At 36.4% G+C, this 12,667-nt stretch overlaps 1 protein-coding gene across 5 annotated transcripts in view; it reads right to left on the bottom strand.

Annotated features, from left to right (window-relative positions):
* Window positions 1–268: 268 nt before the first annotated feature.
* The window catches only part of LOC102437255 (E3 SUMO-protein ligase RanBP2), an 85,513-nt gene continuing 73,114 nt past the window's right edge, over window positions 269–12,667 (bottom strand). For 2 of the 5 annotated variants that reach the window (XM_006085736.3, XM_023751424.1), the window contains 5 exons: window positions 10,746–10,847; window positions 2,537–2,682; window positions 1,604–1,877; window positions 1,171–1,505; window positions 269–777 (listed from right to left, as the gene is read on the bottom strand). In XM_006085736.3, the coding sequence (XP_006085798.1) occupies window positions 472–777; window positions 1,171–1,505; window positions 1,604–1,877; window positions 2,537–2,682; window positions 10,746–10,847 (1,163 nt within the window). In that variant the 3' untranslated portion in view covers window positions 269–471. Of the gene's footprint in view, window positions 778–1,170; window positions 1,506–1,603; window positions 1,878–2,536; window positions 2,683–10,745; window positions 10,848–12,667 lie in introns of those variants that run through there. The other 3 variants (XM_023751423.1, XM_023751425.1, XM_023751426.1) reach the window with 3 other exon arrangements.

The raw sequence follows: 12,667 nt of genomic DNA on the forward strand, positions 1-12,667 counted from the left end.
TCTCTATGCATAAATGTGAACACCAATAGTTAAAATTACCAAATATATTTTCAAATCTAAAATAAAAATTACCCCCGTTTTGGTCCCTTTATTCAAACAGTAAATATATCCATGCAGGAAGTCCAGTATCTTAAAAGAAATTAAAATTAAATTGTTTATATAATATTCCTTCAATGAGAAGGTCTATTGCTTTTAACAAGATTAGTATTATTCCACTTTAATACAAATATGTCAGGAGTACATAAACACAAGTACACCTGAAACAAACCAGTGTTTAAATTTTTATTTCACACCATGCAAGGTCAATTGTAACACATTAAAAAGTGACAACAGCTATACGCTGCAATTTTACATTTATACATTAGAAATGTCCATTTTCAAAAGCTGAACATAATTACTATATTGTCATAACAGCTAAGCTTCAAATCAACTGTTTATACAGGTAAAGTTTACTATAAAAAAACAATGACTTTATATCTGTCCACATTCTTTGATACTAATTCTTCGACTAACAGACCCTTTAGGAGAACCAAATGATTCAATCTTTTTCACAGTATCCATGCCATCCTTAACAAACCCAAATACTACATGCTTAAAGTCCAAATGCTCTGCTTTTTTCAATGTTATAAAAAATTGAGAATTATTGGTATCGCGGCCTCGATTAGCCATTGATAGGAAGCCAGGACCAGTATGTTTCACATTAAAATTTTCATCTTCAAATTTATCACCATAAATGGACCGTCCTCCTGTTCCATCATGTTTGGTGATATCTCCACCCTGAAAAAAAATTATTATTAATAGGGATCCTGAGTAAAATATTACAATGCACACAGACTAACTAACCACTACGGATAAGTCCTAATCACCCAGATTGCTAGAAAATGTGGTATGAATACTAAGTAATACCCATTTTTGAAAGAAGACAAAAATGACAAGAGGTCTTTTTCCCACCCTCAATTTATAGCAGGTTTAAAGTTATTAGAAATTTCAACTATTTTAAGCTGAAAATTTTTTGTGGGGGTAGGATATATTGAGATGGTAAGACCAACTAATGTGTGGAAAAGCTAAAGAAGTCTAAGAAAATTATAGGTGAAGAGGGAACACTCAAATTTCCCTATTAGTGTAGTACACTTTTCTAGACTTCAATTGTGATACACAGTCAATACTTACTTGGCAAACGAAATCTGGAATTACTCTGTGAAAAATGGAGTTCTTGAAACCAAAACCCTTCTCTCCAGTGCATAGTGCTCTGAAGTTCTCAGCAGTTTGAGGAACAATGTTTGAAAATAATTCCATGGTTATACGTCCTAGAGGTTCATCATCTGCACAAACATCAAAAAACACCACAGGATTTGTCTCCTTTGATAATTCTGCTGTCAGTGATACCTGTCCTTTCTGGAGTTTCAATAAATTTTGTTGACATTCTTCAAATTTTCTCTTAAAACAATCAGCCATTTCTTTAGTTTTAAATCTCACTGCAAGCTGTTCCACTTTGGCTTCTCCATCTATTAAACAACAAAACAACACAGTTATCTCAATATCAAAATGTTATAATATTGTTATGGATTTTAGGAAAATCCAAAAAGTGAAAAGTAGCATTTACCAGCATAATCCGAGGCAGTCCAAACTAAAGCATTGTTTGAAACATTTAAGGGTTTTAATTCCATTGTTTTGGTAATAACATGATTAGCACACACTTTAAAGACTTGGTCTCTTCTCATTAGGATCCGATAATAATTCTTCAGTGTATGCCAAAGAATTTTAATATCTCCAACACCACGCTCTTTCCACTGATTGACATCTCGATCCCATCTATAAAGTTTGGCTCTCTCTTTAAATAAAATTTCCTCATCTTCTTCTCCAGATTTTACTTCTACCTATGATAGATGAAAAATAAGGTGCTGCTCATAACATATTCCATAACAAATTCCTTAAAATACTGTCTTTGTAATGACATTAACAAAACATGAACTGTGCTATAAAAACAAATGGTAATAATCTAAGGCTAGGAATACGTCTGGCTTGGATTAGGCAGTGTAGACCTGACTTGTTATTAAATCTTTTTCTCTTATGTAGTATTCGTCCTCCTTTTGAAAATTAAATACATTCTTTTATAAGACAGAAATGGTTTCAAAAAGTTCTTCAAGAGAAATATTTACTACTTGAGGTTGAAAACTGAAAGTAATTTGTCTAAAACAACATTCTTGTCCAGAAAATGTAGAGTTTATTTTTACTGATAGGACTTTAGCAAGTATGAGATTAGATATATTTGCCCCCAGAATTATGTTATGAAAACAAACATATGAAAAAAATTAGCTCTTCCCAATAATTTTATAGGTAATATACCAAAGAACATTTATATATAAATTTTAACAAAAATGACAATTTATACTTAAAGGCTTAACTTCTAATTAAGAGCTTCCATTTGAAACTGTAAATATTCTGAAAGAAATGCAAACAAAGCCAGCCCTGCAAAATCAAGTTTGAAACCTAAAATATGATGTTATTAGTAAGATTTTCATCCTTTAATAGTTACCTCTGGTAATGACACTATTGGTTCAAAGTGGATATCTTCATTATAAACTACTTCTTCATCACTACCGTCTTCTTCTTCACCAACTTTATTGGTTGACTGTGTTCCAAACACAGTTGCTCCAGTATTTGCCCACTGGAAATTTTTATCTGATGAATAAATCAGGATATTGAAACAGTAGTATCTATTTGTATTAGTTTTAATCCTCTGGTTAAATTATTTAATCAATGCATCAAATTAACAATGATGTGCCATATACTTGTAGTTAAAAAAATGCCCCCATTTTTAAATTATATTATTTGAAATTATATTATTCTGTCAAGGGCAAGTCATGTAGTGAGTTCATAGTACATTTAGTACTATTTATGCTTGCAGATATAAAGATCATTTGACAATTTTGTAAACTTCATGATATTGACAACATAATAACTTTCAGTAATGAAGCAGATTCTTAAAAAAGTACAAACCTAGCTAGCCCTAACCGGTTTGGCTCAGTGGATAGAGCGTCAGCCTGCGGACTGAAAGGTCCCATGTTCGATTCCAGTCAAGGGCATGTACCTTGGTTGCCAGCACATCCCCAGTAGGAGGTGTGCAGGAGGCAACTGATCGATGTTTTTCTCTCATCAATGTTTCTAACTCTCTATTCCTCTCCCTTCCTCTCTGTAAAAAATCAATAAAATATATGTATTTTTTAAAAAGGTACAAACCTTGGAATTCTCAAAACTCAATTCCAAAGGTAGTTTATTTCATAAAACATTTTATCACATGAGAAAAATAGCTCTGAAGCTAAAATGTCTTCAAAGAGGCCAAATGTGCTACTTCAAAATTAGCCAAAGCAGTCTAAACATATGTTTATAACTTCTCTATTTCACAACTTCCTCCTGAAGTAACTACTGTTGGAGCATAGATTTCTTCAGGCCTTGGGAAAAGCTCACTGACTCCAACTGTCCTCAATGGATACTAGACTGTGAGGGGTGAAAAGGATTACTATTCCCATGCAGAACAAAGGCTGTTTCTCTCTCTCATACCTTGCAGGTGAAAACTAAAAGTTTCTTCATCATGATCTCAACTGAGATGACCCAGCCTTCTAATACATTCCCCACCACCTCAGAGGAAAGAAACCCCTCTTAATTTGTCACCACTTGATGAATCATTGACTTAAGAAAACCCTGTATCTGGTGCTAAAAATTCATAAAGTAGCAAAAATGTATCAGATCACTTCAAATACCCTTGGAAGGTGTGGCAGAAATTTTCAAAATTCCTCTAAAGCAGTGGTTCTTAACACTGGGTGAATATTACAACTACATCAAGAACTTTTGTAAAATAGCAATGCCTGAGGTACCATTCCCAAGGAGGCCAATATAGCTATCAGGTAGTTTGTTTTTTTAAAAGCTCCCAGGAAATTCTATTAGGAACCCATGAGCTGAAAACCACTGTTCCTCTTGGGATCAGGAGGAATAATCCATACAGTAAAAGTATAAAAATAAACATGTCAATAATTAATATCAATATCATGGTAACAGTACCTAGGAGATTTCCACTATGTGTCGGAGTTTAATGAAAACACTACAAAATCTAAAGAAAATATGATAGCCATAACCGGTTTGGCTCAGTGGATACAGCGTCGGCCTGCGGACTGAAGGGTCCCGGGTTCAATTCCAGTCAAGGGCATGTACCTTGGTGGTGGGCACATCGCCAGTAGGGGGTGTGCAGGAGGCAGCTGATCGATGTTTCTCTCTCATTGATGTTTCTAACTCTCTATCCCTCTTCCTTCCTCTCTGTAAAAAAATCAATAAAATATATTAAAAAAATAAAATAAAATAAAGAAAATATGATAAAGTGGCAATCATTGGCAAAGGAAGACCTAAATAACAAAATAAGTGTTCCTTATTATTCTCTTAGTTCCCATATTAAATACTATACAACAGAACTGTGTGAATAGGACTTTCAGAAGAAAATTAATAGGAAAAAAGGACCAAAATTAAAAAAGACAAAGGAAGTGAACAATAAAAAATGAACCAAAAAGTAATCACCATAGAAATAGTATGAGAAAAGAGAACGAAAAGTTTTAAAATAAAGAAGGTCCACACAATACCAAGAACAAGTTTCAAAAAGACACCTACATTCTACTGACATTTATAACCTCTCTGAAAAAAATTTAAGTCCTATAAGCTCTTATTAAAAGAGAAAAGCAAGACTGAAATTCTAAATTAAGAAATTTACAGGGGATTTAGTTTCAAGCGGTATCTCCTGCTTGTTAGTCAATCTACTTGCAAATCAAAAGGACAATGAGATAAAGAAAAAATTAAACACACAAGAAAAGTAACAATAATTTAAAGAAAACTAATGGCAAAATCTGAAGATGAATAAAAAATAAACACACACAAAAAAAGAACAAAGTAGAAGGGATCTTAATACCAGATACCAAGTTATAGTACAAAGCCACTGTTCTCAAAACGGCCTGATACTGGCACAAGAACAGACATACAGACCAATGGAATAGAATAAAGAACCCAGAAATCGACCCAAACCACTATGCTCAATTAATATTTGACAAAGGAGGCAAGAGCATACAATGGAATCAAGACAGTCCTTTCAATAAATGGTGCTGGAAAAATTGGACAGATACATGCAAAACAATGAAACTAGACCACCAACTTACACCATACACAAAAATAAACTCAAAATGGATAAAGGACTTTAAACGTAAAGGACTTAAACGTAAGATGGGAAATGATAAAAATCTTAGAGGAATCCACAGTCAGCAAAATCTCTGATATATGCCCAAGCAGTATCTTCACCAATACAGCTGTCTAGGGCAGTGACGGCGAACCTATGGACACGCGTGTCACCTACTCATTTTTTTGGTTGATTTTTCTTTGTTAAATAGCAATTAAATATATGAAATAAATATCAAAAATATAAATCTTTGTTTTACTGTGGTTGCAAATATCAAAAAATTTCTATATGTGACACGGCACCAGAGTTAAGTTAGAGTTTTTCAAAATGCTGACATGCTGAGCTCAAAAGGTTCGCCATCACTGCTCTAGGGCAATGGAAACTAAAGAGAAAATAAACAAATGGAACTACATCAAAATATAAAGCAAAAGAAACCATCAACAAAACAACAAGAAAGCCCACTGCATGGGAGAACATATTTGCCAATGTTATCTCCGATAAGGATTTAATCTCCAACATTTACAGGGAACTCATACAACTTAACAAGAGGAAGATAAACAACCCAATCAAAAAATGGGCAATGGACCTAAATACATACTTTTCGAAAGAGGACATACAGAAGGCCAAGAGACATATGAAAACATGATCAAGGTCACTAATCATACGAGAGATGCAAATCAAAAGGACAATGAGATACCATCTCACACCTGTCAGAATGGCTATCATCAACAAATCAACAAATGACGATTGCTGGGGAGGGTGCAGAGAAAAAGGAACCCTCATGCACTGCTGGTGGGAATGCAGACTGGTGCAGCCACTGTGGAGAACAATATGGAGTTTCCTCAAAAAACTAAAAATGGAACTCCCATTTGACCCAATGATCCCACTTCTGGGAATATATCCCAAGAAACCAGAAACACCAATCAGAAAGGATATATGCACCCCTATGATCATAGCAGCACAATTCACCATAGCTAAGATTTGGAAACAGCCTAAATGCCCATCAGCAGATGAGTGCATTAAAAAGCTAGTACATCTACACGATGGAATTTTATGCTGCTGTAAAAAGGAAGGCACTCCTACCATTTGCAACAGCATGGAAGGACCTGGAGAGCATTATGCTAAGCGAAATATGTCAGTTGGAGAAAGATAAATATCACATGATCTCACTCATTTGTGGAATATAATGAACAACATAAACTGATGAACAAAAACAGATCCAGGACAGTGAAGCATCAATCAGACCGTCAAACCTCAGAGGGAAGGCAGGGGAATGTGGGGTTAAAGGGGAGAGATCAACCAAAGAACTTGTATGCATGCATATAAGCATAACCAATGGACACAGACACCAGGGGGGTGAGGGCATGAACGGGGGGGTTGGGGGAGGTAATGGGGCGATAAGGACACATATGTAATGCCTTAATCAATAAAGAAAAAAAACACCCAAAAAAATAATTGATAAAATCAAAGACTATGTCTCTGGTGAAAAAAAAAAGCAAAAACTTCTGTTGGATCTAAGACCAAAATAAAGTAAGAAATATAATTTTTAAAAAAGATTGGTGACCTTGGCCGGTGTTGCTCAGTGGTTGGAGCATGGGCCCAAGAACTAAATGATCACAGGTTCCATTCTGGTCAGGGGCGCATACCTTGGAAGCAGACTCAATCCTTGGCCCCATTATGTGTGCGTGTAGGAGGCAACCAACCAATACGTCTCTTTCACATGGATGTTTCTTTCGCTCTCTGTCTCTCACCTTCCCTTCCATTTTCTTAAAAAAAAAAAAAAATCAATGGGAAAAATATCCTTGGGTGAGGATTAACAAAAAAAAAAAAAAAAAAAGATATTGGTGAATGATGTCACTGAAAAAGGACAAGTGGTGGTGAGCAGTGAATGTCAGTCAGGTGAAGCTTAAGGCATGCGTCCATAATGAGATTTGACTCTTGCTCATTTCACACTTCATACAATATTGATAAGATAGGGCAGTGGTCAGCAAACTGTGGCTCAAGCAAGCCACATGCGGCTCTTTGACCCCTTGAGTGTGGCTCTTCCACAAAATACCACGTGTGGGCGCGCATGTACAGTGCGATTGAAACTTCGTGGCCCATGAGCAGAAGTCAGTATTTTGTGGAAGAGCCACACTCAAGGGGCCAAAGAGCCGCATGTGGCTCGCGAGTCGCAGTTTCCCGACCACTGAGATAGGGTATTATATGTAACTAGAGGCTGATACACGAAATTCATGCAAGAGTGGGCCTTTCTTCCCCCGGCTGCCAACGCCGCTTCCCTCTGGCACCCAGGACCTGGGCTTCCCTCTGGCCACCGGCAGGCATGCTGGACCCGAGCTTCCCTCACAGCCCCGGCTTTGTCAGAAAGGTCATCGGTCTAATTAGCATATTATGCCTTTATTATAGATATTATAGATAAGAAACATAACATCAATTTTTACTTAGCATTACTTTTTCTGGATAACTGTGCCCACTATATATGTGTAGACTTATTGTGCCAGAGATGTGAAACAAGTGTAAATATGTGATAGGGAAGAACACTATTTCTGATTTAGATTAGTAATGTAAGTATGTATCTTCAATAAAATTTATTCCACAAATCAAACATTTTGTATGACAATTTAAGTGGTGCTATAAGATATATGAAAGACATTATAAGAATGACAAAATAGTCTGGCTGGCATGGCTCAGTGGTTGAGCATCGACCTATGAACCAAGAGGTTCGATTCCCAGTCAGGGCACATGCACAGGTTTCAGGCTCGATCCCCAGTGGGGGGTGTGCAGGAGGCAGCCAATCAATGATTCTCTCTCATCATTGATGTTTCTATCTCACTCTCCCTCTCCCTTCCTCTCCAAAATCAATTAAAAGATTTTTTTTTAAAAAGAATGAGAAAATATAATACACCAAAAACATGAAACCATCAAATAAATGGCTTATTTTCTACAAAAGATAGAAAAATGGACAATAGAAAAACCACCAGCAAAGATGGGAAAGCTCACCAATTATAAATTTAAGGACAATAAATTAGCACAGCCCTTCAATCAAAATCTAATCCAGGACAATTGTAAAATAGAAAACTACAAAATCATCTCCTTAAAAAATATAGTTGTACAAAATCTTGAAATATTAACAAATCAATCTAAAAGTACAATTAAAAGAACAATGTAGCAAAATTAAGGTTATTCCTACTGGAAAGATGCTTCAGAATCATTTATATAAAATTAAGAGAAATTTTTACCATTATAGTAATAAATGTTAAAAATAACAATAAAGAAGATTTAAAATGGCGGTAGAGCAAGTGGATGCTACACAAACACACTCCTAGGACCAAACTGGAATTACAAGTAAATTACAAAAAAACCATCCTGAATAATCAACTGAAGACTAGCTGGAGAGAACCCGGATAACCAAAGATAGATAGAGGAGGACCACAAGGCAACTGGTAGGAAGGGTAAAAAGTGCAAAAGGGCTGGCCAGGCTCCCAAAGACAGCTGCTTAAGTCCCAGGGTCTAATCCACAAGCTGGGCCTCCCAGCAGAAAGCACCAAAACTGGGAAAGGTGCCCACATAACATCTGGCTGTAAAAACTAGCAGGGATTCTATCGGCCAGGGAGAGATGACTGGAAATGCAGGCACTCTTTTAAAAGGTCAACGCACAAAATTTCATGTGCAACCACTCACCTTGGGCTTTGGCAAAGGGAAGGGAAGAGTGGATTGGAGCTGTGTGAGCAGAAGGCAGGGTTGGGCCTCTGGGGTTAGAGTTCTTAAGGCAGATAACCTGGTTTCCTGTGCTAAGTCATTACCTTATGCTGCAGAGAACATCTTTCTGCCTGACATTTATAGAACATTTCACCCCAAAGCTGCAGAATATACATTCTTCTCAAGTGCATATGGGTCATTCTCAAAGGCAGACCACATGTTAGGACAGAAAACAAATCTCCACAAGACTGAAATCCTATCAAGCATCTTCTCAGATCGCAACGAAATGAAATTAGAAATCAACTATAGTAAAACACCCAAAAACATTCAAACACATGGAGGCTAAATAGCATGTTATTTAACAACTAATGGGTTACCAATGAGATCAAGAAAGAATTCAAAAACTTCCTGTGAAAAAATGAAAACACACAACAACCCCAAATCTCTGGGACACAGCAAAAACAGTCCTGAGAGGGAAGTTCATAGCACTACAGGACTATGTAAAATAACAAGAAAAATTAATAATAAACTATTTAACCCTACAACTTAAAGAATTAGAAAGAGAAGAAAAATAAAAGCCCAGAGTAACTAGCAGGAACTAAATAATAATGACTAGAGAAGAAATAAATGACATAGAGACTAAAAATAATAATAATAATATAAAAACATTAATAAAACCAGTCCTAACTGGTTTGACTCAGTGGATAGAGCGTCGGCCTGCGGACTGAAGGGTCCCAGGTTCGATTCCGGTCAAGGACATGTACCTTGGTTGCGGGCACATCCCCAGTGGGGGGTGTGCAGGAGGCAGCTGATTGATGTTTCTCTCTCATGGATGTTTCTGACTCTCTGTCCTTCTCCCTCCTCTCTGTAAAAGATCAATAAAATATATTTTTTAAAAAATAAAAAATAAAATAAAATAACAATTAGGTATCACCTCAAACCTGTCAGGATGGCTACCATCAACAAATCAACAAATAACCAATGCTGACGAGGATGTGGAGAAAAGGGAACCCTCGTACAGTACTGGTAGGAATGCAGACTGGTACAGCCATTATGGAGCTTAAAAAATTAAATATGAAACTGCCATTTGACCCAGTGATCCCACTTCTAGAAATAGATACTAAGAAATCTGACACACCAATCAGACAGAATGTATGCATCCCTATATTCATAGCAGCACAATTTACAATAGCTAAGATCTGGAAACAGCCCAAGTGCCCATCTGTAGATGAATGGATAAAAATGTTGTGGTATACAATGTTTATAGCATGGAATACTAGTACCATGCAGCCATAAAAAAAGAGGGATCTCTTACCCTTTGCGACTACATGGAGGGACCTGGAGAGTATTATGCTAAGTGAAATAAGCCACTCAGAGAAAGACAAGTATCACATGATCTCACTCATACATGGAATCTAATGAACAAAATAGATCCAGAGACATCGAATCACAGAACAGATTGTGGAATCTCAGAAGGAAGGCGGGGGAGGATGGGTGAGTGGGAAATGATCAACCAAAGAACTTGTATGCATATATGCATAACCCAAGCACACAGACAATATGATGGTGAAGACCTGGGTGTGAGTCGGGGCTGGTAGAGGTGTCAATGGAAGAAAAAAGGGGACATACGTAATACTTTCAACAATAAAGATTTTTAAAATAAATAAATAACAGCAAAATATAGAAGCCTTTCCTTATATTAAAAATTCTAAACGAACAGGATAGGGAAGGGGAAGAAATATCCAAGTTAATTACAACACTGTGTAAAGGACTAGTTCTTTCAGTTGTTTAAATTCTGTAACTTGATCATTAAAATCCCGCGGTCTGATCTTACCTTTGGAACCAAAAGCAAAATCCCCAGAATTACTGGAAGCCAAGTCTGCAAATGACAGTCCTGTGTTGTTTCCAAATCCAAATGAAATTGTTTTGCTTTCCACTAGCAAAAGGAAAAGAGAATTTAATATTTCATTTAATAAACATCAAAGTTTTATTGAGGACCCAATGACAGTAAGGGTAGAACCTTCTTTAGTACTCAGGGGCTTGGGGTTGGGTATGAAGCATTTATCTTATGGTTATTTCTCTGAAAAAAATTACAAGAGTCAGCCAATTCTGAGCTTATTCAGTATTTCTAAAGGTACAAGTATTATTTTTAATACCACTATACCAAAAGCATGCCAAATATAATTTTTAATATGTTTTCATTAATTTGAGAGAGGAAGAGCGAGGGAGAAAGAGAAACACCAATCAGCTGCTTCCTGCAGGTCCTCCACTGGGCATCGAGCTGTTGACCTCTTGGTGCACTGGATGATGCTCAACCAACTAAGCCACACCAGCCAGGGCCCAAATATAATTTTTCTTTAAATGAGATGTATATATACACAAGCCAGATATAGAAGTATACAGTTTGTGCTTTATACTGTCTTCTATAATCTAAAACATTCATTCAAAGGGAAGATTTTAGGAAATATCTTCATAAAAAATTTGTGTTCTCAATTATAAATAACAAGCTCATAAAACCTGATTTTTAAAAAATATTTGGTCATCAGGAATTTTGGAGTCTTGTCTTAATTCTGTCAAAGTGCAGCTGCATGCCCTGACTGGTTTGGCTCAGTGGATAGAGCGTCGGCCTGCGGACTCAAGGGTCTTGGATTCGATTCCAGCCAAGGGCATGTGCCTTGGTTGCGGGCATGTCCCCACTGGGGGGTATGCAGGAGGCAGCTGATCGATGTTTCTCTCTCATTGATGTTTCTATCTCTCTATTTCTCTCCCTTCCTCTCGGTAAAAAATCAATAAAAATTTATTTAAAAAAAAAAAAAGTGCAGCTGCAATATCTCTTGAAGTCCTATGCACCTTACCTTCCACATCTAAAAATGGGATATTAGGTCTGACGTTACCTTCCTCTTGTACCATATTGAGACTCCAAAGTGCCATATTTGTGACTTATTCAGGACTACTTTTGAAAAAATTAGAGTGCCCTAACCAGTTTGGCTTAGTGAATACAGCATCAGCTTGTGGACCAAAGGATCCCGGGTTTGATTCTGGTCAAGGGCACGTTTCTTGGTTGCAGGCTCCTCCCCGGCCTGGGCCCTGATTGGGGCATGTGCATGAGACAACCAATCGATGCGCTTCTTTCACATCAGTATTTCTCTCTGTCTTTCCCTCTCTCTTCCATTCTCTCTAAAAAATCAATGGAAAAATATTCTTGGGGAGGATTAAAAATAAATACATAAATAAAATTTTTTTTAAAAAAAGAAAAAATTAGGTAACAAAGAAAATGTACACATATAAAGCAATACAATGTTAAAAGATTTCCCCCCTCCTAATATCAACTGGAACGAAAAACAGGGAAAAGCATATTAAATATTAATTACTAAAAACAAATAGTTAATTTAAAGAAGTGGGTAGAGAAAAAGAAAGACATTTAAGTACAGTTGACTCTTGAATAATTTGTGAAGTCAGGGGCACCAACCTCCAATAGTCAAAAATCCATGTATAACAACAGACGCCCCAAAAACTTAACTACTAATAGTCTACTGTTGTCCAAAGTTGATGACCACATATTTTTATGTTGTATATATTATATACTGTATTCTTACAATAAAGTAAGCTAGAGAAAAGATGTTATTAAGAAAATCATAAGGAAAATACATTTACAGTATTTATTTAAAAAACCCCACATGTAAGTGGACCCATGCAGTTCAATTCAAGCACATGCTGTTCTTGCGTCAACTCTAGTAACATAAATATTTAACATCC

The sequence above is a fragment of the Myotis lucifugus genome, unplaced genomic scaffold (assembly GCF_000147115.1).
Source record: "Myotis lucifugus unplaced genomic scaffold, Myoluc2.0 scaffold_21, whole genome shotgun sequence".
In the NCBI taxonomy this organism is placed as follows: Eukaryota; Metazoa; Chordata; class Mammalia; order Chiroptera; family Vespertilionidae; genus Myotis; species Myotis lucifugus.